The sequence below is a fragment of the Sebastes fasciatus genome, chromosome 1, assembly GCF_043250625.1.
Source record: "Sebastes fasciatus isolate fSebFas1 chromosome 1, fSebFas1.pri, whole genome shotgun sequence".
Lineage (NCBI taxonomy): Eukaryota > Metazoa > Chordata > Actinopteri > Perciformes > Sebastidae > Sebastes > Sebastes fasciatus.
The window spans coordinates 26,333,767-26,358,605 of NC_133795.1; the positions used below are offsets into that span (position 1 = coordinate 26,333,767).

Consider the following 24,839-nt stretch of genomic DNA (forward strand, 5'->3'; position numbering starts at 1 on the left):
GCTTTTATTTGTCTTATATGTCTTTTTCCCAACTGCCTCCTCCTGCCTTTCTCCTCTGTCTGTGTTGAACACGTGCAATGTAAATCTACTGTTACGGACATGTGCAATAACACGTTGGTCACTTCTGTGTCACTTTTGTGCAATATAATGGCTGTGAATCTACTGTTACGGATATGTGCAATAACATATGCTGATCACTCTGTGCAATAATTATATGATGCTGTGCAACAATTATATAATTATCTGACGGATAATTTGTGCAAAAATCTGGCAAAACTGTAATCTGGCAAAACTGTCATCTCATCAATATACATATTGTATTTTTATATTGTATATTGTATTATCTTTTATCTTTTTTATATTTATTTATATTGCATATATCTCTTTTTTTCTTGTATTATCTTTTCATTAGCACCTATGGGATTGTCACAATCTAATTTCGTTGTACTACGCAATGACAATAAAGGGCTTGAATCTTGAATCTTGAATCTTGATGAAATTATTATTATTTTTTAAATAAATTCACCAGAGTCTTGGATAGAAATTGACATGACATGAAGACATTTTCATAAACTAGGTTTTATTAAAAAAAAAAAAATTAACAAAGGTTTGTTTTATGTTTAGCTGAATAACTGTAGTCTCTGGTCCACTATGACTGTAGTACTGTTGTTCCCCTCCGGACCAGCAGGAGGCGAGACATCCTCCAGCATCACCGGGGCGACAGGATAAACCTTCCCCAGCAACGAACCGTCGTTCCTTCCGGCTCCGGTCCCTTAAACAAGTGGAAAGGTAACGACAGACCAGGCGTCCTAATCTAAAGATATCTTCAACATCTCATGCTCTATAAATACATACTGTATCATATTCGACTGTTCTTAATGTCATAACTGAATGTTTAGCCGTATTTCAGCTTTAAACGCGTTATAATGGAGGATATTAGAGTTAGAAGTGGGGAAGTGAAGCCGACTCTGATCTTCACTAATGGCTGCCATGTTTCCTCGGTTAACGCGGGGCCTCTTTAGTTGATGTTAATGTGTATAAAACTGTGTGTAACTAGTGATGTGAACACTTAAAAACAAACCTAGTATGTTGATCTACTAACACGTTGATCTGGAGGCTTTCTGCTGCTGTATTTACATCAGTATTTCATAGTGAAGTTGGCTAACGTGCTAGTCAGTTAGCATGCCATCAGCTAGTGTGTGAGCTGTAACGTGTACTTGTGTGAAACTGCTGCATATTAAATGATGTCTTTGTAACACAGATGCTGATGCCCAAGAAGAATCGCATTGCTATCTATGAGCTCCTCTTCAAGGAGGGAGTCATGGTGGCTAAGAAAGATGTCCACCTGCCCAAGCATCCGGAGCTCGCTGACAAGAACGTGCCCAACCTTCATGTGATGAAAGCGATGCAGGTGAGACACTAGATGAGGATGATTGTTGTTGAACTCTGACAAGTGCATCAGTTTTATGTGGATGTAGCCTGAACCATATATGTATCAGCAGTATCTGCTTCCTGTAGAGCCCAGGTGAACACAAGTGTAGAAAGATCTGAGTAGTACTGACATTAAATCATTAGATAGATAGTTAGATAGACAGATAGGTAGAAAGATAGATGGGTAGATAGATAGTAACTTTATTGATTCCTAGGGAAATTCAAGTTTCCTGCATCACAGTTCCATAGTGCAAAACATGTTAGTAGTGCAAAATAAGAAGTACAAACAAATATACCAGATATAAAAATACAAGGAGATGAAGAAAACTGTTAAAAGTGAATATAGTGCAGGGTAACAGCTGTGATACACGACTATTAAAAAAGTGAATATAGTGCAGAAGAGACTGTTAAAAAGTTTTACAAAAGCTCAGTTTTCAGTGACCTAAAGCGCTGTTTGGGTGTGGATAAACCGATGGATGCCCGTGACCCGCATGTATGCTAATAAATGGGAGGCATTGAGACTTTCCTGGTGGTATGCACATGGATAGGGGGGAAAATGTGGTGTGGAACTAGTCTGATTAATTTTAGAACAATACAAATGCTAGTGTGTTTTGATGCTGGCAAGAAGCAGGTTAGAACGATTTATTAGGAAAGCAAAACATATACAAATCTAATATTTTTGACATGGAAGAGAAACGGGTCAGGCTCATCAAGCAACTGTCAGTCAGTATCAGGGGAGCCTTTTGTTTTTAAAACTAGCAGTTTGGGCAAAGTTAAACTTGTATTTTTCACATGCACAACAGAACCTAATGAAAATCATGATTATAAAGAAACATTAATATTCTAGATGAGGGTATTTCAATCAAACTCAATGGGGCTTTTTGTTGGAAGCTGTTTTATGTTGAGGGAGGTAGGTGAGCATCAGAAAGAAAAAAAAGCTTCTAAAGGGGGACCATGGCAGAAAAGTTTAGGAACCATTACCTGAAAGGATACACTTACGTAGAAGCATGCTTACAGTAGATGAGTTGGTAATACTCTACTCACTGTGAAAACTAAATATTTGTGCTTTTCCTCCAGTCCTTGAAGTCCTGTGGGTACGTCAAGGAGCAATTTGCCTGGCGTCATTTTTACTGGTACCTCACCAACGAAGGTATCCAGTACCTGAGAGACTTCCTCCACCTTCCCCCAGAGATTGTGCCCGCAACCCTGCGCCGCCAGACTCGCCCTGAGACCGCAAGGCCCAGGCCCAAGGGTAAGCGCACTGATACACGTAATGTGGGTTTGGTTGAATGTTGCTTGCTTTTCTTTTTTTGTTGGAATATACTGTATTTCTCAAAAGTCAGTGTCACAGGATACGGTTCGTGATAATAACTACTGATGTTGCTTTTCAAAGCTATCTGACGAACACAAACCATCAGTCATTAGCTGTTAACTTAAAACTGCCGAGTGGAAGCATTCCAGACGGATTAACATGGAGTCAAAAGGCTGCAGCCATGGCTCAGTGTTACGAGTTCAGCAACTCTGATAGTTGTTTCCAGCTGTGTTTTAGCGCTGAGATGATCTGTAACTACATTGTTTTATATCCTTTTTAAAATTGGAAAAAGCAAATCCAGCCACGAATCAAGTCTGGGTAACATTTTCTGCTAATTTAGTAGAAAGGGTTGGGACTTAAGGGGAAATCACAAGCCAGATAATCATCCTCCCTTATCAGTACATATCATAATGTTTGTTGTTAATTACGGTGCTGAATCTTGGTTTTAAAACTGAAATGTGGTACTTTAGGGTCTGACACCTTATTCAGAACAACTGATGCTTAAAGCTGCAGCTGGGAAGTTTGAGCAAATATGACAAAATTCATTTTTATTAAATTGTAACTATCCTGGCAGAAGTACATGAGACAGATACTGTGAAAAATCAGGTTGCTCTGCCTCCTCTTGGTGCTCTTAGATTCCACCGCGCTGAAGAAAAAACAACCAACATGCAACAGTCTCTTACTCAGCTATCAATCAGTCACAGCTCGTGAAGCTTGTGAACTCTGATCAAACTGTCAAACTCCTTGGCTACAGTTTTTTTTTTTTTTAGGGCACGGTGTAATCTTTATTAGGAGAACTAAAAGGAGTTTTTTTTCCAGAGATTGTCTCATGTAGTACTCAGAATATAGTGACGGTTTGAGCAAGTTTCAGTTTATTTGTCATGTGCAGGTTAAAACAGGGTCAACGATACAGTGAAATGTATGGGATGAGAGGAACGGGTCAGCTCAGCACTAAAGCAATATATAAGAATGAATATGAAAATGACAATAAGATAGAATAACATCAATAAGAAAGAAAGGCCATGATAAAATATAATGACACTAAGTGTAAGATAGAAAAGTGGTGACGTAAATCTAACGATCCGCTGATTGACGGACATCTCTTTCTCAATGTAAGTCTATGGGGAAAAGTCTTTTTGGGTCCAATGCTATCACGTGACGGACACGGAAGCTGTAATTCCACTGTTTGACCACTACGAAAATTTGCTTCAGAGCCTGGTGCTCTTACTGGGGGCTTTCTTTAAATAAAGAATTTCAGGGTGATAAAAAGAATTACAGACACAAATACAATAACTGATATAAACAAGCAAAAACAAGTTAATTAAACATTTTTTACATTCATATGTTTATTTTTCTAATACAATACCAATATTTGGAGAGCAGTCCCTAGAATAAAGAATACATATATTTATGGTAAACTTGTAATAATATCCTTGGTTTATTTCTAAAACTAAATATGTAGACTAATTAATGGCAGACCTCTGGACTGGTTAATGGTTATGATGTAGAAAGGATGCAAGCCTTTTACAATAAACATGCTGAAATCCCGGAGGCATCATTGATCCTCTCTGTCATCCTCCCTCTGCTGCTGATGTGAAGGTAGAGAGGGATGGTCAAAGTCTACACCAGTTCAACAAATTTCCAGATACATAACTCATTAGGCTCAACCGTTGCGCACAATTAGCGGTCCTTTGTAGCGCGTTTATAGCCGATCACTAGTATTAGTGTGTGTGTGTGTGTGTGTGTGTAAACATACTGAGTATCAATTTAGATGGGACAGCGGGCAGAGAGGTAAAAGACATTGTGTTTCTGCAAGTTAATGTTCTTGTTTAAAGGGTGTTTGATAAATTGCTCGTACTGTCTCCCTTACTGACTTTGTTGCACGTATGGATAACGAGCATTGTCCTCGTGGACTTGAGTAGACTCTGCTGTCTGCCGTATGTGTGTGGAGCATAATTATCAGCTAAAATGACATTATAGGAACATTTTAATTTTCTTATCTGCTTATAATATATCTGCCACCACACATCATTCGTTCCTCGCTTCAGAGTTTAAGTGCAGGATGACTGTGATTGTCTGAAACAGCAGAACATTCAGGGATTGTTTCCCCCCCTTAAGCATACAAGGGCCTTCATGTTTGTCATGAATAATCTGCTCTTGACGGAGTCCCTGGGACCAAATTATTATATATACTGTTATCTAATATAGCACAATTGTATTTAGTGAAACTCCTTGGCATCAAAACTGAACAATTCTTACATTAAAGCATATACTGATTTTCCTCTGATTTACATCCTTTTGTCTGCAGCAAAATAACCTGTAACCACAGTGGACCTGAACTGAGTTTTGCTTGTTTTTATTTCTGCAGGAATGGAAGGAGAGCGTCCCGCCCGCCTTAACCGTGGCGAGGCTGACAGAGATAATTACAGGCGATCTGCTGCACCCCGTAAGTATACTTCTAACAATATTAGTCACCCATATGAACTGAGTTGTTTTCATGTGGTGTTTTGTTACTAGTTTTAATGAGCAGCATAAAGTCTTAGAGGCAGGTAAAAACATGACTTTGGCTTGGAACCGTTTTTAAGACAGTATTATGCATTGAGAGTGCTTTGTTATTAATTATTCGTGAGAAGGAAAAAGTAAAATTCAGTGATGTGACCCACTGTCAAGTACATGTGCCATAATACAAGTACAAATTCAACAATGTAAATGCTGAATTAATACAATAATTGAATTTGTTTGATTAGTACTTGATAGCAAAGTTTCACAACAATAGGCTGAAACAGAAAAGTATTTTCCCTGGGTATCTCCCCTCTAATATAGTGGAGAATACGATCTCAAAATTAAACTTAAGGGTACAAACTGATAACATTGATTCAGCCACTAGACGTCGCATTCTCCCTCCTCCGTTCCCTTGCATTCACTTCACAAATGAAAATAAAGAGCACCTGATACCAGCGTCGTTATACTATTGGCTCACAAGCCTTGTTAGAAGTGAGAACCAAAGGTCAAATATCTTCCACAGAAATAAACGAAACATTAATTTTGGATCCGTCAACATTTTTTAAAATGATTCATTCACAGTAATCATTTTTTGGAGGAGAAGCCATACTTTTATTTGACCTTTTTTTTAAATTATTATTTGGCTACATAACAATGTTATCAATATAACCTTTAACCATGTGTGTATAATATCCTTTTATTTTACAAGTTTTTGGTGGCTATTGAAACTTAAATTATGGAAGATGTTGACTGGCTTGTTAATCCATAATTTCTCCATCAGCTGGTGCTGACAAGAAAGCAGAGGCCGGTGCCGGAGCTGCCACAGAATTCCAGTTCGTAAGTACTGCTGCTATATTTGTAAAACCTTGTGAATCATTTTTCTTAAATTTCCCTTTGTGGGAATTATTTATAGACGGGGGCATATTTTTGGTCGGAGTCATTTTTGTCTTGTTATGGCAAATGAGGAATGTTTTCCATGTCAATTGTACAACAAGAATGTCCCAACATTCCTCCCTGAAACCTTGTTTGTTTGTGGCTGCGGTTTTATAATCGCTTCAATAAGGAATGCCAGCAAGCTGAATTTAGTTTTGTTTGGTGCAGTGACGGAGCAAAAGACTCCTCCTGCACACTGTCCTCTTCACTTGCAGTCAGAGATATATATTTTGACTCAGTACCCAGACCTTTATCAGGTTATGTTCGTATAGTTTATTTTTTTTAACTATTTATGAATGCACAACCGTAACAAAAATAACAAATACTATACAGTGCAGGAAGAGGCAGAAAGTCCACTGGGCTTATTTGAAGCCTCCACCTAAATGTTAAAATTCCATAATGTTAGAGAACACGAGATCAATATACAGAAAATAATGCATACATAATAGTGATGACAAAAAATTGACCAAGATATATATATATATATTACACTAACAAACAATAACGATAAATATATCAAACTAGTGCAGTTATAAAACTTTTGTTTTCTGTTGAACTTGGGTTGAATGCTATATTGACAAACGTTTTTCTTTTTGCAGAGGGGTGGCTTCGGACGCGGCAGAGGACAGCAGCCTCAGTAAATTTCACCTCATCTTTCTGTACAATAAAGAAAATCAAAATACAACTCTTCCATCTCAGTATTGTTTGTATTAAAACCCCATGACACCTGACATTGCTGTTTTTAAGAGGCTGTAGGGGTTCCTTGACCTCTGACCTCAAGATATGTGAATGAAAATGGGTTCTCTGGGTACCCACGAGTCTCCCCTTTACAGACATGCCCACTTTATGATAATCACATGCAATTTTTTGTATGCAGTATAAATGTGTTATTTCTGCTTATTCTAAAATGGATGTTTGAATATTTCTGCATACTGGGGTCCCTAAACAGTCTTGGAATTACATAAATTGGGTATCAGTGTAAAGCTGAGATTCTTTTGGATCAAATGAGCCCAACTGTATTCATGTGTGATGTTAATCCCCATAGTAACCATTTCATTGTAGTGAGACCATTTTTTGAAATTTGGCCTCACTGTATAAAATGACCTGCGGTGACCTCTAGGATAATCCCAGCCTCATGTGTATTACAGATTTATGACTAGAACAACTTGACATACAGTGCTGCATCTCAGATATGTACACCACTTCTGTCACATACAGTCCCCTCGAAAATGCTGGTCTCTTGAGGTTAATGTGGGCCATGGTTGGTGAATGGATTTAAAAGTGAACAGCTTTTTTCAAACATTCTCAGATCTTTTCTTTTATGCTGAGCAGAGTGAAGTTAGTCAGCAGGTGTAAATTTAGAAGCACAAGTCAAGATGACCGTCACCAGATATGTACGACAGAACAAATAACAGGATCAAGTTAGTCAGCGAGACTCGTGAGATGTTGTCATTCTTTGATCGTTAATGAAGTGGGTAAGTAGAGGCTAAGTACATGTGGTTACAAGCTGTGACGGTATGCACACTACCAGGACCCTGAAACTGGATTCATATTATTTACACCTGTGCTTTTTCTGTGACATCACAATATGTGTTCTGTGAAAAAGGCCGGTGGCTTATTTGGCTCCAAATGACGCAGCTGGGACGGAGGTGGGTCTGGTGAGGTTAGATTGAGGCCACTTGAAGACCCTGCACACCCTTGGTATGCAACACACAGGTGTTTTCACAGGACACACACCATTTTTAGCATTATTTATTTTGCGACTTGATGTCATTTCTAGCATAGCTTCACCACAACAGAGAAGTTTTATCAATCAGCAAATGTAAAAATGTGTGGGTGTGCAGAGTATTTAAAGGGGACCTATTATGCTCCATTTCCAGCTCTATGTTTAAATTCTGGGACTTCACTAGAATAATTTTGCATGATTCATATTTTTTTTTTTTTTTAAATCCATATTTATCTTTATCTTGTGTGCAAAGTGAAGTTATATTATACTGACATTATTTAAATAGGAAATGGGAAAACTGGTGTCGGGATTGCATTGTATAATAAGTCTGCTTCTAAAGTACAAGGAACCTCTTCTGCTTCGAGGCAATACATTTGTGTCATTACACACATGAAATGCCACGGGCAATTTTTCTCGTTTAATGTGAAATCATACTCGTGTTAATTTCCATACCACATCCTAACTCTAAACAGGTTTTGAGTTGGCACTGTACAGGACTAAATTAAGTACACTCAGAAATCTGTATGCAAGCTTAATTTTTGAGTGTGCAGGTGATACACTATTTTCCAATTGTATACATCATATACTGTATACTAATCCTGATAGTATTGTTTTTGCAGTTAGTATTAAAGAAAGAAACATACTAAACTGTTTTATATTAACATGAAATGATACTTGTGCCATCAAACATCAATCAAACCGCAACCTAAGAATTAAAGAGATAATTAAACTTCACAGAGACGGCAAATCTGTTTTTCCAAAAAATGTAATACTTGTTTTTGTTGTTTTCTGTTGTGATTCTGGAGCTGTTTCACCACCATCCACAATACATGTAAAGCTTTTCCAGCTGTGAGCAGCTCCTCCATTTGCTTTGTGCGCTGCACTGAGGGAGAACAGTGTACACACCAACAGCACACTCAACAAATCTAATATTTAGGTTGCATATTGACTGATAACTTTGTTTGCACTAGTTTGTGTCCACTTTTCCATAGTGAACCCATTACATACTTAAAACCTACTTAATATCAGAATGAGGTGTTGATTTGGGACAAAGTTGGAGGCCACGGCTTAAAAACATCATTAAATATTGTGCACAGTGGTGAGACAGCTCCTTTATACTTTAATACTACATATTTATATATAAAAAACCACCCCAAAACATTCAAATAATGATTTGGAGGTCGATTACCATGGCAATGGTCAAAGCCTCGAAGCATTGGGGTCAGCCCTAGAGCACGTTGAATAATTTCCTGTTAAAACAGTTGAGTGTGTCCATTTATTGTATACTAAATGCAAAAATAGTATACTGTAAAGAGTAGTATATATACAACAATAAGAGTTATGTCACTGACCACAGATTTATAACATATAAAAACTTGGTACATAAAAAAGGAAATCCCAGTTCAATCAGCCTCATACACAAAACTAAAGTTCAAGTCAATCCTCTTATCTACATTCTAGTGTAATATATTACTGTATAAGACTGCAGGCAAATGTATCAAAACATGTTTCAGACATGAAGACAGACAATGACTGAATGTGAAATACTGGTGTTTATTTGTTGGCACATTTATATTACAATCTTCAGTCTTCTCTCACTGGTTTTATTCCACAGTCCCAAATGACAAAAGAGAGGAAAAGAAAAAATTCCAGTGACACATATACCTTGGAGAACACAATTACGAGTATGTAACTTCAAGGCTGAGGTCAGGTGCACATGTGTTTTAGTTTGTTATTCAATTACTAGTATTTGGGGCAATCTTTTAACCGCATTCATCAGTCAATTTGTAATTACTAAGTCATTCAGTTAAGGAAATGGCCATCTGACCATCATGCTAAAGGAAACTGATCGTTTGAATCCTTAGCTGCAAAGTGATGTGCTTTTAATTTTTTATTTTTTGCTTTGGCCACAAGATGGGGCAATACATATTTAAACCATCACCTTTGGTAAATTAAAAAGGAAGTGACTTTATCTGAAGCTCAAGAGCGCAACAATATTCTCAATTTATCCTTGTTTTTACCCCCAATTTCAGAAGCTTCAATGTCCTACAAAAGAGCCAATTGTGATAGAAATCTCCAAAGTGAGAGAGTAGATGTGTCAACTCCAACATATGGACACATGTACTTCATAAATCCCCCCCCCCCCCCCCAAAACTCCAGCCCAAAATTATTTACTTATGACAGGAAGTGCTTGAATTGAGTTAGAAGGGAGTTGTTAAAAAAACGGACACTAATCTTTATTTACCAAAGCCAAAGTGCGTCCTCTGGCTGTCAGGGTGCTGTGTTAGCTATATACAAGACATTTGCTTGTCAATAACACAACAGATTAAAGAACAAATTGAAAAAAAAAATAATATGGATCAAGAACAAGTGGTCATCAATAATTAAGTCACTGGCTGTTACTTGTGGACATCCTCCTCACATTCATTTTGACAGTACCTGTCACCCGCATCCAACCACCGAGAGCGAATTAAATCATTGCCAATTACTCAAGAGAAAGGGTTTAGATTATCTTTTAAGCCATATACAGATTCATCTCCTTAACATCCGATTGCACATTTCAATGAAGACTTTAAAAAAGGTCTAATCAACACAAACTCTCCTATGAAGTGCCAGGTAGGGCATCATAAAGCCAGACTTTGGCCACCACACCTTTCGGATACACAGCAATAGAGGAAGGAGACTTTAGACTCCTTCCACATATACGGTTATTCAGAAAAAAAAATGTTTTTCATTCAGGGATAATAATAAAGGAATCTGTCTGAATTTGCTGGCAGAGTTATGCCCCCACAATTACTGGGAGAAAAGACGACCATGAATAAAAGACAACCGCCCACCACTGCTGTCACTGTCAAGAGACATTCTGCCCCTTTTCTAGGTTAGCTTATGATCCACTGGCTTTCACTTATCAATGTTATTTTCCCACAAAGGATTTTTGTTTTTTCCAGCAGTTTCTGCACAACTGAATCATGATACTGGACTTTTCTGTCCATATTCAAAGGAAAATGTGCATCTGCTATTGTATTGAAGTAAACTTTGAGCACCAAATCATTTTAACCAAGCGTAAACATATCTACTTTATTTGTTGGCATTTATAAACTACAACTCCCACGAGTCTTAGCAATAGGCGCACAATCAAAGCCCATTCAGAGCTGTAGTTTTTGAGTGCTGGCAAGGTAATCATTGCCTTATTGGTATTAAAAGGTCTCAAGTTTACATCCATAAACTATACTTTAACTTTAATCAATGTTTTCTATATTAACAGTGGTTCATGTGACTACTCTTGTATGAAAGAGGGTGCTAGAAGTGATGAAGCCGCGGAGGATTATCAACAGATGGCAGTTCCCCTCAGCTTGACTGAGCTATTTAGCTTCTTCCAGCTCATTGTTTTGATTTTATGGCAGACAACTCTGATGTTTTAGTTCACTCTCATAGCACACAGAAGCTATAAAAAGCAATTGTATGCTACTTGCGCTAACACGAGACAGCAGACTAATTTAGTGTCTAGCTGGTGAACATAGTGGAGCATTTACTACTTATGGAGCCGGATTTACCTCAGGTATTGGTGGAAACCAAAACTGAGCTAAAAGAGGAGTGAATTATCAGATGGACACAAACACAACAAATTAATGCTAATGTCACATATGCCACATGTGTAAATAGGCAGCCCTTTGTCAACAAGTTTGCCATATAAACGCAAAGCAAAACTGATTAATGTTGTGTTTACAGCTCGTTTCCGCTGCTCTCAAGTGGCCAAAAAAAGAACCTGTTATAAGTTTAAATATGGACAGAAAACCACAGTATCATGTTCAAAGTTATGGAGAAAGACCAATAAAAGAACCCCCCTATGAGAAAATACACTAACTGGGGATAGTGGAACAGCTGCTGATTTGAAAAGAAACTTCAGGTCTGCTTTAGCTACTAAGTCGGGAACTCAGACTAAAGCCTGGCCAAAGAACAGTAATCCATTACTGTTACAAATTTGTTTTGGGTCTAATTTTTTTTTAAGGATTTAGAGAATATTCAATTATAAATAGGCTCTTCACCAACAACCATCACCACATTCCTTGTTCTTCAGCCTCAGATGTACTGTGTGCCACCTCAAGAAAACGTTTCCAACAGCTCCAAAGCCAACGCTATTGAGTTCAATCAGTTCTTCCAGCCTAGGTTGAAATGACATGTCGGACTCACAGATGTATAAGAGGTGTTTTGTCATTTGTACTCTCACCTTTGATCTATACAGAAATAAACAATTTACAATAAAAACCTCTAACATGCTATCTACAGCGCCTCCAGTTTCACAGTATTGAGCCAGCTGCCTCACGCCACATCAAGGCCAAGTGACGCAGCTCGGCTAAAGAGACTTTTGCCAGACGTTAGAGAGAAAAACATAAAAACAAAAACTAGTATCCAAAAGCATTTTACATGTTAAAAACGAGGTCTCAAACTGTACAAGGCTTGTTTGTTCTGCACCAGCATTATAGATTCCATTACTTTCTATGTCAAGCAGGTGTTTTGAGTGTTTTTGGGGATGCACATTAAATACCAAAGGAAGGATAAAAAAAATAAATCATGACCATAATGAGTGCCCACTAAAGTCACCTGTGCTGTTACGAACACAGTGTAAACAATTGTTTTTAACCAAACTGAATGTGAGGAGTAAAACATGGAGATGGGTTTTAATAAGTTAAGTGATATGTGCTGCATTTTGAAATTACAAGTCCATGATCTTTTTTAAATCTACTACTTCTACCCTCTCAGTATGTGGAGGAAGACTTTGTAGTCAGTCACAGAAAAGCAGTTTAAAAAAAGAAAACAAAAAGGGATTAAAAGTAGGTAAAGACACTGAGGAGAAAGGTGGTTCATTTGACATTGTATGTTGACATTCTTTCGCTCTCTTTACAGTGTATATGCTCTGTTTGAGAGTGAAACCTGTAGTGCTTGGCTAGCTTCCCCAAATAAGAGAGAAACACACTTGACACTTGAAAAACTAGTGAGGGGCCATATCCTTCTGATTAAAGAGACATCAATAACCACGATAAGGAGCAAAATGAAGAGAATCCAAAAGACCTTACCACAAGTCTGTTGCACAGTCGGGTCACTCGAGCGAGTGAGACACAACATAACAGTGCTCATGCAAGACAAGTCACTTCCCACAATTCTGTTCATTCAGATACAGACAACATTTCCTATCCTTATTAACATGGGGGAGGAGGGAGTACACTAATGGGCACATTCATTCACAGAAAAATAACTGAAAAATGGAGGAGACCACCAAAAGCCTTCAGCTTAAGCACTAAGTATACACGTTTACATTACAACAGTAAAAAGTAGTTCTTGCATTCAATAAACACCACACTAAGGGCGCGTTAAGGAAAGAGAATGAGGGGAGCGAGGGGACATTTCATGCAGTTGTCAGTAAAAAGAAAAAAAAATGAAAAAAAATATGGGTCAAAAATTACATTTACATTTACAAAGTGTTTCAGACTATTCACCCAACACTTGTCATCAAGTCTGTGCCACTGCTCTGGCACAAAGGAGTTGGCAAGGCAAACCATGTTATTGAGACAGAAGAGAAGAGAGAAAAGAACAGAGAAGAGAAATGACACAAGTAAGAGCGCAAGTGGTGGCGAAAGCTCCCGAAGGTGTCAGAGTTGTGGTTTTAGTTATCTGATACCCGAGACGGAGCTCTGATTGATGCTGTAGGTAGGGGAGAGGTCCCCACCTATCGTGGCCACCAAAGGTGTTCCATTACTGGTCAGGCAACTCTCCTGGAGAGCCTCGAAGTAGGTGGCCTGCACAGGCTTGTGACACAGCAACACTTGCATGGCATCGTCTATTTTAAACCATTCCCTTTTTCTCCCTGTTGACAGAACAAGACACCATTGTGGGACAAGTTGAGACATGTGAGAGACAACACGAGAAGACACACATTATGAAAAATAGGTTTGACTAATTAGCAGTACTGTGCACAGCGTTAAAGTGAAAATCAGGGTAGGAGCAAAGCTGGTGTTATAATCTCCCCCCCAAACAAACATAGAATAAAATCCCTGAACTGTAATATCACTAAGGCCTGGGAAAGAAAAACAAAGCTACAGACAGCATGTGACTGCCTGAGAACTTTGTCCGGATCATCCCCATTTTGACAAACAAACAAACATGCAGTGCTTTACCAATGTTGACCGAGTCCTCCCAGTCCTCCAGCAACTCTGTTACAATAAGAACATAGACGTAGGTTCTGTGTTTCCTCTCTTGGTTCTGTGGGAGAAAAACATGATCATATATTTGTACTTCTCATTCGCAAACATGCTGCACAGTATGTTCACATTTGAAGACCAAAAACAAATTAGACGGCAAACAAACCTCACCTCAAATACTCCGACCAAACGACCTAAAGTCCCCTTCACACCGGCCTGTAAAATAAATAAGAATGATTAGGTGAGCAAATACATACCACAGCATACACTTATAATGGACAACTAAGGGCTGTTCTTAAATATAAAGAGGCAAAACAGCATAACACCTGTATAATGAAATTAAATCTAACAGCCTGACAATAAACACTATCTTCTTACCTCGTGGTGTTTTGTTGAGACTGTAATTTTTAAATGATTTGTGTTGCGGGGGATTACATTACATCATAAGATTGTTTTTTTTATCCCCTTCAAATTTACTCAAATCTAATTCCTGGGTTGTTGCCGAATCCTCCAAGTAACACACAAGTAAAACATGAACAAAAACACTGACTTAATTTGATTAAAAGAAGTCATGTCTTGCATGTACTGATTCTTTCTTCATTAATTTCACACTTCAGTGCAACGAGGTCTAATTTAGCCAACAGTAAGTAATAAGTAATATAATTAGACTGACAGTCTACGTTCTGGAAACTGGGGACTTTTTTTTAAACTGTGTGATAATGATTACAGAACAGGTGAAGACAAGTACAGGGACACAGAAAAAGGAGAAAAAAAAAACCAGAGGACAAATGCGCAACAGGAAACCAACATTTATAGTCACAAGTTAGTTGGAAATTAGGTTTGTAAACTTTCCTGACCAACTGTTACTCAAACTACAAGTGCAATTACAGTATAAACTATATTAGGGTGGCAACTAATGATTATTTTCATTATTGATTTAATCTGACATTTATTTTTTTGATAAAACTGATAAAACCTTTGGTCGATAAAATGTAAGAAAATGATGAAAATGCTGATAATCTCCTGGATCCCAAGCCTCACGTCTTGTCCAACCAGAAGTGAAAACCCCAAAGATATTGAATTTACAATTAAACAAAACAGAGAAAATCAGCTAATTGACACCCAGCAAAAGTTAAAAGGTATTTTTCCTAAGAAATGACCTCAAACTTTCTGTCATTCGAGTAATTGTTGCAGTTCTAAATTCTACAGCTGCAAAATACATGTAAACACCTCTGTTCAGCTATCACTTACTGTCACATACTGACGGCTTCTCTACAAGATGTTTCGCGTACCATAAAAGATCATGTATAAAGGTCACAAACAAACAACAGAACAACCGCCTTGCTGTCATTCGCCGTTCCTCTTCCTACGACATCAACACCGAAGCCGTGCAAATGTCACAACCTCTCCTAGAAAGAAGACAACTTGCCTGTTACCTTTAAAGATATTCTAATAACAAAAATAATCCCCGAGGTAGATCTCAACTCCCAGAGGTGGATAGTAGGTCAGGTTTAGATACAGAGCAAGGCCACTTGCTGACATTTTTGCAGCTTCTTCAGGTTCCAGTTTCAGTCTATAAATAAGTGTTGACTGCACTCGCTGCACCATGGACTCAAGAGTTGGACTCTTCAAGCCTTAAGCAAGATCATGTGTAAAAGAACAGGCCCACCACTAGCAACCACAAAGACATGCCAGGGATGAAGTAATAGGCCAAAAGTCAACCTGTATGTTTTGAGATGGAAAATGTCTCCCGACTCAAGCATTCATGTAACTGAAGACTGATGGGCAGCATCTTGGGAGAGGATGCACAGCATTGAGGCTTAGTTATGCAATACTGTCCTGTGTCTTGTTAGTGCAGGGCGTAGGACTACCAAGCATAAGCCGAGGTTATGAACGGTCAGATAGACAAAGGAAGCCTCTGTAACCTTTGGCCTGCTCCTAAGTACTGTGTATTCGCGGTCATCCCTGGCAAGACTCCAAACCAATAAGCATAAGCAATCACTCACCACTCATATGGTCATCAGAATAAGCTTGTCAGGATTAGGATATGTCCTGTTACACCACCGTCCAATAAGAAGCTTAGGAAGCCACAAGACGTGGTGATGCATGGAGTACCACTCAAAGTCACCACAAAGTTTTTGAATGTGGCCTTTAAGCACTTTTAACAAACATCAGTAGTGATGTGACATTGCTTTTGACCCTGTGGAAATGTGTTGGCAAGCTGCAGCGTCCTACAACCGCCAAAGTCACCGAACAGCGGGAGCCAGGATAGGGGATGATATCAGCATCCATCAGTGTGATGGATCACACACGGAGAATAGGCTTTATATGGTCGGTGACTTGCCAAGAGCTGACAGCCGGGTGAGACTCCGTGTCTTCAGTGCCCTGTCGCCATTCTGATCGAAATGCCAAAGCGATGAGCAGCTCGTACACAAGAGGGATACCTGATTTAAGGGACGGACGTTGATGGTATAAGCAGTTATTATTGATTTCCAATGAGCTTCAGAGCCGTTTACTAATTGCTACCTATCCTCCAAAACACACACACACGCAAACAAAAATAGACACATTTTGCCCTTCAAACTGCTTCTGTAATGAGGCTGCTGCTGTAAAAATAGAACTGTCTGAAACACACAAAGAATGGAAGCGGATTGTTTTTCTTCGTTTGCTGTATTTGTGGGATTGGATAGTGCTGCAGTGCAACCGCTGTGCAGCCAGTGTTCAATCTCAGCGTGACCTCCTTTGACACCGAAACACTGCTTTGTAACATGATGCTATGATACAGCTTACATGTTGCTAGGCTCTCTCTCTCTGTCCATCCAAACAGGATGACGGCACTGACGAAATGGGTTCCGAGAGCAAGGTATTAGGCCCAGTGTTAAATACAGACATGATTTAATAGATGAAATACAATACATCTTATGAGCTTCCACTCAAACTAATTTGCCACACTGCAAATGGAAATCCACTCCCAGAACAATATTCCTGGCTATGAACCAAGTCTAGAAAGGTATCTTCAGGTTTCAGATAGAAGGGTCAAGTAAAGTAGGAACAGCATCAGAGAAAGAAAGGGGACCACAATATAGGCTTAATTTAGATATAATAGTTATGAAAAACAGTTAAAGAACCAACCTCTTCACACACTTCTCGGGCTGCAGCAACACTGGGCTCCTCCTCGGGCTCCATCCCCCCTCCAGGAACTATCCACTTGTCAGGATGTCGACTACTGCTCACCAGCAGCACCTGCAAATCATCCCATACAAAACATGTTAGACATTACAGTCCAACTCAATGCTGCCGCTTGTTAATTGTGTGCAATCACAATTCACAAGTGTTGCTGCTTGAGCAAGATTATTCAGTGATCTGTGTTAGTAACAGACGCAAGAGCCTATGCTCGTCTGACCTGTACTTATTATCTGTACCTACGGTCCGCACAGAACTAGGTAAGATGGCCTTTAGCTATTCCGCTCCCTTTTCCTGGAATACACTGCAAGCTAAGTTGAAACTGGGAAATCTGATTACTTTTGATGAATTTAAAACATTAATGAAAGACCTAGAAGCGGAGTCAATCGGGAGCTGTCTGTGTTTCTGAATATTTTCACTTTAACGTTGGCTTCAAACACTTGATTTTAATTTGTTTGTATGATATTATGCTATGTATTTATTTTGCATTTGTTTTATGTTGTGGCGTCTGAAACTTTAATGTATGTTTAAATGCTGCTCTCTTGGCCAGGTCTCTCTTGCAAAAGAGATTCTTAATCTTAATGAGTACTACCTGGTTAAATAAAGGTTAAAAAAAAAGAGCAAAACCCCAACATATGACACTGAAAACTATCAAGACTACCTAAGAGTGGCCTGAGGCCGAGTAAGCCAGCTGGATGTTGTGTGAATGCAGTTTTTTTCAATGGCATAGTGTATGAGTCACTGTTTGCTTTTTTGCTCCACACTAGTATGGTGAGTTCACGGTGTCAACAATCTGTTTAGAGAAAAGCTGCAGGCTTGGCTGATTGCCGATCTAGTAGTGTTTGGTACAAGTTTCTAGCTACGTGCAGGTCATACTGATGTATTTCCTGTAATCAACAGCCCAAGTTCACAATCAGGCCTCTACTTATACGCCAAAATGAGGAATTAGTTAAGTCTCTATTAGTCCCCCACCCTCCTGGTATAATAGTGTTTCCACTACAAAGAACATCTTTGTGCGTGTTGTTGACTGGACATCAGCTTCCCAAAAATCTGCTGCTTCTGGTCTCAAATAACCCTTTGAATGCTACTTTGAGGTGTTTTTTAGTAGGAGAGTGGCTCATTAATGTCAACTACGTGGTGACATTTGGGACACAACGAAACAGGTTTAGAGTTTGTCATTAAGCAGATTGGATGATCCAAATCTTTAGTATTTTGAATCTTTAAGTAAACAACGCATACAATATCATAATAGTGCGTGTTGTTGACTGGACATCAGCTTCCCAAAATCTGCCTCTGCTCTCAAATAACCCTCTGAATGCTACTTTGAGGTGTTTTTAGTGGGAGAGTGGCACATTAATGTCAACTACGTGTTGACATTTGGGACACAAACAAACAGGTTTCCAGCTTGTCATTAAGCAGATTGGATGATCCAAATCTTAGTATTGTGGCTTTTTGAATCTTTAAGTAAACAACACAGAAAATACAGTGATTTGTACCATAATCGTGGCACCTGCACTTTATGATCAATTTATTTGTCTCTATTTTGATTTGAATGTTTCTATGTTTGCTTTTAATGTTTGCTTTTACTGCCAAGAGCTGCTAAAAGCTGTTTTTCGTTGTTTTCCATGACAATGACAATAAAGTCTCTATTCTATTCTAAGATAACCAGAGCTGTACCAAGAGTGTGTCTTTTGACTAAAGCCAGCACAGCTAACATCAGTCCCATGTTTGGCTAGCAGCAATACCAGTTGCATTAACACTAAAACAGTTACGTTACTAAGCAGAAACGTATCTTAGCTTGTCACTTTAAAGAAACTAAAACAATGGTTTTATATCCAGATGAATCTCGTTATGATAAAGTCATCACAGCCTGTGGTCGCTGGCCGAGAGTCGGCTGCTCCACAGTAGTAGCAACACGGATAATAGCTTCCACACAAATCACCTCTGGTCTCAGATAAACCTCTGAATGCTACTTTGAGGTGTGTTTTAGAGAGAGAGTGGCACATTAATGTCAACTACGTCAACTACAAACAGGTTTATAGTTTGTCATTAAGCAGATTTGGATGATCCAGAATCTTTAGTAGTGTGGCTTTTATGAATCTTTAAGTAAACAAACGCAGAAAACACACACAGTGATGTAAGAGTGTGTCTTTTGAGTAAAGCCAGCACAGCTAACATCAGTCCCATGTCTGGCTAGCAGCAGAACCAGTTGCATTAACGCTAACAGTATCTTAGATAGTCATATCTGAGCTGGTCACTTTAAGAAACTAAACAAGAGTTTCTATCCAGCTGAATCTCGGTATGATAAAGTCACCACTCATCACAGCCTGTGATCGCTGGCCGAGAGCCGGTAGCACCTTGTAGCAGCATTAGCTTTAGCATTAGCAGCTAACAGGTTGCCTCCATGTAGCGCTGTGTGAGAACCAGCGGTTGGTTACATGCACAGCTAAAGAGGCTTACATAACACTCCGCTAAGTACGAGCTCAACACTAAATGTTTAATACACAACCACAGCAGACTACACACGAGGTTATATACTGTTATAAACTGATTTACTACACAGAGAACCACACTGGGAGCAGCTAACGGTAGCTTTAGGCCCAGTCAGACCGACTCATCCCCGGTCTCACCTCCTCCTCCGCCTCGCTCCTGAAGCACAGGCAGGCGGCCCGCTTCTTGTAGCCGTCCCCGTCGTACGTCCGGGTTTGGTTCGACTTTAGCTTCATCATTTCCCCCCCAAAAAAAGGAAGAGGGCAACAAAAGTTGTAAAGTACAAGCTAAGTTTGACCACTTAAATGTTGTTAGACGCAAAGTCCTCCTCCAAGGGGAAACCTCGGCGTTTTTTAACTTAACAGAAATAACTTCTTCTTCGCTTCATTTTCACTAGAGGAGGCACATCTACGGCTCGGTCGCCATTACAAGCAGCCCGCTACGCACACGACGTAGTGGAGCTTTTAATAGCTCCGGCGGCGTAAAGAAACTACGTATGAGTGGTTGAGGAATGAGAGGAGGAGGAGAGGAGGAGAGAGAGCAACACCACGCTGAGACTGGAGCCAGCCGGTACTCTGGGCTCACACTAGAGCTGGTCACGGACACTTGTTAGAGGCTGATCTAATTAAGTAAGATTGTAGCCTGACACCTTAGTTGAAGAATTAAAATGTTATCCATGTGTGCTGTTATTAAATGGTCAAAATGGTTTGATCAATGCTGGTTTGATTAATCAGTTTCAGCACCGCAGGTGATGGACAGCGACAGCATGGTCCTCCAAAACTCATCCAATAATAATGTGAAATTAAAATGTTGTCTTATAATGTACATTATGAGTTCACTCTTGCCATATGGAGAATTGATACAAAAAATGATCAGAAATCCCTCCAAAATACCACATTAAGACACCAAGACCTTGAGGAACACCATAGAAAAAGCCATGCTGTGATTTAGTATAAAAAACCTTTGGCCCATGAACTAAAATGAGCTTGACACCCCTGTCCTAGAGGTCACCACAGGTCATTTTATGGACAGCGACAGCATGGTCCTCCAAAACTCATCCAATAATAATGTGAAATTAAAATGTTGTCTTATAATGTACATTATGAGTTCACTCTTGCCATATGGAGAATTGATAAAATTTTTTTTATCAGAAATCCCTCCAAAATACCACATTAAGACACCAAGACCTTGAGGAACACCATAGAAAAAGCCATGCTGTGATTTAGTATGAAAAACTTTTGGCCCATGAACTAAAATGAGCTTGACACCCCTGTCCTAGAGGTCACCACAGGTCATTTTATGGACAGCTCCAGCATGGTCCTCAAAAACTGATCAAAATGTTGTCTTAATATGTACATATGAGTTCACTCTTGCCATATATAACAGATGAGGCTGAAACAATCAGTCGGTTAATCGATTTTAGGCAATCCACCAAAGCTTAATCAACTACATAATTAATTAACCCTCTGAGACCCACAATAGACCCGTTTTTGTCTTTTTAGTGGGGTAGAGGCGGTCTTTAGGGCAGGTCAACAGTAGATGCCACATACACAGCAAAATTGGAAGTGTGAATTCAACTCGTTTAGTGTTAAAACTAACACTTTGCCAGTGTTTATATAATTCTCACAGGTTCCCATTTAAATTTACACTTTGGATAGTGTTAATATTTTAACTCTTAATAGTGTTAAATATCTGACACTCACAGTGTTGTTTTATGACACATGTAAGTGTATTTTTAACACTATATGGTGTCGTTCCCTTTCACTAGTAGTGTTAATTTCTAACATTCACAGTGTTGTTTTATGACATCTGAAAGTGTATTTTTTTAAGCGTTTAACACCAAATTAATGTACAGTATGCACTACACTCCCACCATGAATGTTTTCACCAACACTGAAAATGCTGCTAGACTCAACTGTAAGGCTTGAAAAACAGTACTGACAATATCCAGCTGTAAATATGTTAACCTATAATAAATCATTGAAACAAACTATTATTTTTTAGAAGTGGTGTACATCATCTGAAAGCTGGGAACCTGAATATTAATGAGATGCACCTAATTAGTTAATTATTTATTTAAAATAAATTGTGAAAGTGTATCAGGGTTTAGAACATTATGATAGAAATATAGTATGGCCATTCCCATGCTCACTTATGTCTCATAGGTTGTTGCAGTCATTTTTGGTTGATCCCATTTGTTACACAGATTCGGTGCTAAACGTAACCATTTTTTTTTTCCAATGGAGAATTGATAAAAAATGATCAGAAATCCCTCCAAAATACCACTTTAAGACACCAAGACCTTGAAGAACACCATAGAAAAAGCCATGCTGTGATTTAGTATGAACAACTTTTGACATTTTGGAGATTTCTGCAATTAGATGGCGAGCACTTCTGTTCTGGAAACTGCTCAGAAACCCCCTTATTGTCAATATACCCAGGAAAGCCATCCATCCTCTGAATGCTCTAGGTCTCTAGTTTGTGGCTGTAAAGTTTCATGAGGCTGTGATCATCCTAGAGCAGAGGTGTCAAGCATCCGGCCAGAGGGCCAGAACCGGCCCGCCAAAAGGTCCAATTCGGCCCACTGAATGACTTTGAAAAGTGGGAGAATTGCAGAGAAGTCATTAATTAAAAAAAAATCACTGCTATTGTCCACTGGGGGTTTGCTGCAGGAGTCGCTGGTGGAAAATGTTGAGCTTTCCAAGAAAAATAGGCCAGTTCCTATTTCTTCACAGAGTTAAATGGGAAACCAGTGTGCTTGGTGTGTTCACAGCACCGTTCAGTGCTTAAGGAATATCATATTTGTTACCACTATCAGACTCTTTATGGTCATTAATTATGAACGTTTTTAGAATGTACTTGTACTTCTTTACACTTAAAGAAAGGGACAAATTGGAGGTGTTGTTATTATGCAATGGTTTTACTGTTCCGGCCCACTTGAGATCAAATTGGGCTGTATGTGGCCCATGAACTAAAATGAGCTTGATACTCCTGTCTTAGAGGTCACCACAGGTCATTTTATACAGTGAGGTCAAGTTTAAAAAAAATCTCAATACAATAAAATGGCTACTATGGGGACTAACATCATCACACATGAATACAATTGGGCTCATTGGATCCACAAGAGTCTCAGCTTTCCATTCATACCCAATTTATGTAAATGAAGACTGTTTAGGGACCCCAGTATGCAGACATTTTCAAAAAGCATTTTAGAATAGGTGAAAATAACACATTTATACTGCATGTGAAAAACTGCATGGTTTTTGCTCAATACTGCATGTGATTATCATAAAGTGGGCATTTCTGTAAAGGGAAGACTCGTGGGTACCCATGGAACCCATTTTCAGTCACATATCTTGAGGTCACAGGTCAAGGGACCCCTTTGAAAATGGCCATGACAGTTTTTATATATAGCACAACTTTGGAGCGTAATATAGCTTCCTTTCTAGTTTTCTAGTTTCATATGATGTAACTTCATTCTAGCTCTGACAAACTGAACCTGCTACAGCCTCTGAAAGATAGTAAAGTTGGTCAGGATCGGGTCTCAGAGGGTTAATCATTTGTCATTTTTCATGTCATCATATACAGTGTGATAATAAACTCAATATCTGTGGATTTTTTAACTGTTTTCAGGTAAAACAAGCAATTTGAATATAGCACCTTGCAGTTAGGCATATCTATAAATGGTAAATGGACTCACATTTATATAGCGCTTTTCTAGTCTTCCGACCACTCAAAGCGTTTTACACTACATGTCAGCATTCACCCATTCACACACACATTCATACACTGATGGATTGGATGGAGCAATTTGGGGTTAAGTGTCTTGCTCAAGGACACATCGATATGTGACCCGGAGCAGCCGCGGATCAAACCACCGACTTTCCGATTGGTGGACAACCTGCTCTACCGTCTGAGCCACAGCCGCCCCACATAGTATAAGGAATATAATTGTTAGTTGTAGTAGTCTGGGTATTGTGTGAATGCAGTTAACTCACATTTTTGCAGTAGCTAGTGTCACTGAGTTTGTTTTTTTCCCACACTAGAATTGTGAGTTCATGGTGTCAAGAAAAGCTGAGTCTTGGCTGACTGCTGATCTAGTAGACTACACCATTTCAAATGTGATAGTTTGTGATCACTGATAATACCCTTGGGCTGACATTATGTATGCCACCAAAATGAGTTACATATCAGCAAAGCGTAACTTTAAAGAGTTGCTGGCTTCCTCTTCATGCACATGGAAGAGGTGCCTCAAGTTGCAAAGGCATAAAATAGGTCATAATTGATTGGGGTTTCTTGTGGTGGTTTTGTCTGCTAACAACATATGCTTCTGTTACACTGCAGCATGTCTACCTCTGTCAAACTGTCAAAGTGCACTTTTATTTAGTGGACATAACCAAATAGTATGCTTTTCAGTTATGTCCTCTAAGTAAAAGTGCACTTTGACAGTGATAAAAGACAACATTCAAAATAAAAATAAAATTTTGAATGTAAATGAAGAATGACAAGATTGCATTGTTTCTAACTTGAAATTATATAGTTTTCTTGCAGTTAATTGGATAATTTTGTCACACCATTATCCATCGCCTTGTTTTTTGTGTTGGCTTGTGATATTCTGAATAAATATTAAAACCAGAAATTAACATGCTCGAGAAAAAAAAAAAAAAGTTTGAAATAATGTATCATATTCAGGACTATACTCTCAGTAATAACAAGAAAGTGAAGTTAACACAACTCCAAAATTTAAAAGCACAGCTAGCAGCACCTACACCAAACAAAAACTAAATATTTCAATGTCTAAATGCATTTGCACATTTAGGTAACAGGAGGACAGAAACAGGTTCCTTTGGGTTTGATGTGGTCTCCAGGAGGCTTCATGTAGCCAGTCACAAATTAAGATAAATTAAAACCTCTCTGGCCATTTTGACTCTCACAGCCTTCTCGTTTAAGCTGTCCTAGTCCAAGTCATTGAAAACTGGCCAAACATTGGGGGTGTCCTGGGAGGTCACACTGTTGGCCTCTAGAGGGAGACAGACGCCCTTTGACTGCGTGATAAAAGTGTGTA

The 24,839-nt window shown here is 38.9% G+C and overlaps 2 protein-coding genes across 3 annotated transcripts; one reads left to right on the top strand and one right to left on the bottom strand.

Annotated features, from left to right (window-relative positions):
* Positions 1 to 650: 650 nt before the first annotated feature.
* Positions 651 to 6,863, top strand: rps10 (ribosomal protein S10). Of its 2 annotated transcripts, XM_074640318.1 has the most exons (6): positions 651 to 789; positions 1,262 to 1,411; positions 2,509 to 2,683; positions 5,112 to 5,189; positions 6,027 to 6,082; positions 6,778 to 6,863. In XM_074640318.1, the coding sequence occupies exons 2-6, from the start codon at positions 1,262 to 1,264 to the stop codon at positions 6,817 to 6,819; spliced, it is 501 nt and encodes a 166-aa protein (XP_074496419.1). In that variant the 5' UTR covers positions 651 to 789; the 3' UTR covers positions 6,820 to 6,863. The 2 variants fall into 2 exon arrangements, 1 of the variants encoding a protein (XP_074496419.1); XR_012594597.1 differs by lacking the exon at positions 6,778 to 6,863 and having other exon boundaries at positions 5,112 to 5,651; positions 5,702 to 6,082.
* A 2,575-nt stretch (positions 6,864 to 9,438) lies between these two features.
* On the bottom strand, positions 9,439 to 20,237 carry nudt3b (nudix (nucleoside diphosphate linked moiety X)-type motif 3b). The gene is made up of 6 exons (XM_074640305.1): positions 19,915 to 20,237; positions 17,234 to 17,344; positions 14,273 to 14,317; positions 14,078 to 14,162; positions 11,883 to 13,767; positions 9,439 to 11,786 (listed from the first exon to the last, which is right to left on the bottom strand). The coding sequence occupies exons 1-5, from the start codon at positions 20,011 to 20,013 to the stop codon at positions 13,571 to 13,573; spliced, it is 537 nt and encodes a 178-aa protein (XP_074496406.1). The 5' UTR covers positions 20,014 to 20,237; the 3' UTR covers positions 9,439 to 11,786; positions 11,883 to 13,570.
* Between the last annotated feature and the right edge of the window lie 4,602 nt (positions 20,238 to 24,839).

Excerpts from the sequence above, each read along its gene's own strand:
- rps10 (XM_074640318.1), top strand. The coding sequence starts at position 1,262 with ATGCTGATGCCCAAGAAGAATCGCATTGCTATCTATGAGCTCCTCTTC. Across the intron at positions 2,684-5,111 it reads CGCAAGGCCCAGGCCCAAGG|GAATGGAAGGAGAGCGTCCC; the intron begins GTAAGCGCACTG and ends TTATTTCTGCAG. Across the intron at positions 6,083-6,777 it reads CTGCCACAGAATTCCAGTTC|AGGGGTGGCTTCGGACGCGG; the intron begins GTAAGTACTGCT and ends TTCTTTTTGCAG.
- nudt3b (XM_074640305.1), bottom strand. The coding sequence starts at position 20,013 with ATGATGAAGCTAAAGTCGAACCAAACCCGGACGTACGACGGGGACGGC. Across the intron at positions 14,163-14,272 it reads GTTTGGTCGGAGTATTTGAG|AACCAAGAGAGGAAACACAG; the intron begins GTGAGGTTTGTT and ends TTTCTCCCACAG. Across the intron at positions 13,768-14,077 it reads GGAGGACTCGGTCAACATTG|GGAGAAAAAGGGAATGGTTT; the intron begins GTAAAGCACTGC and ends TTCTGTCAACAG.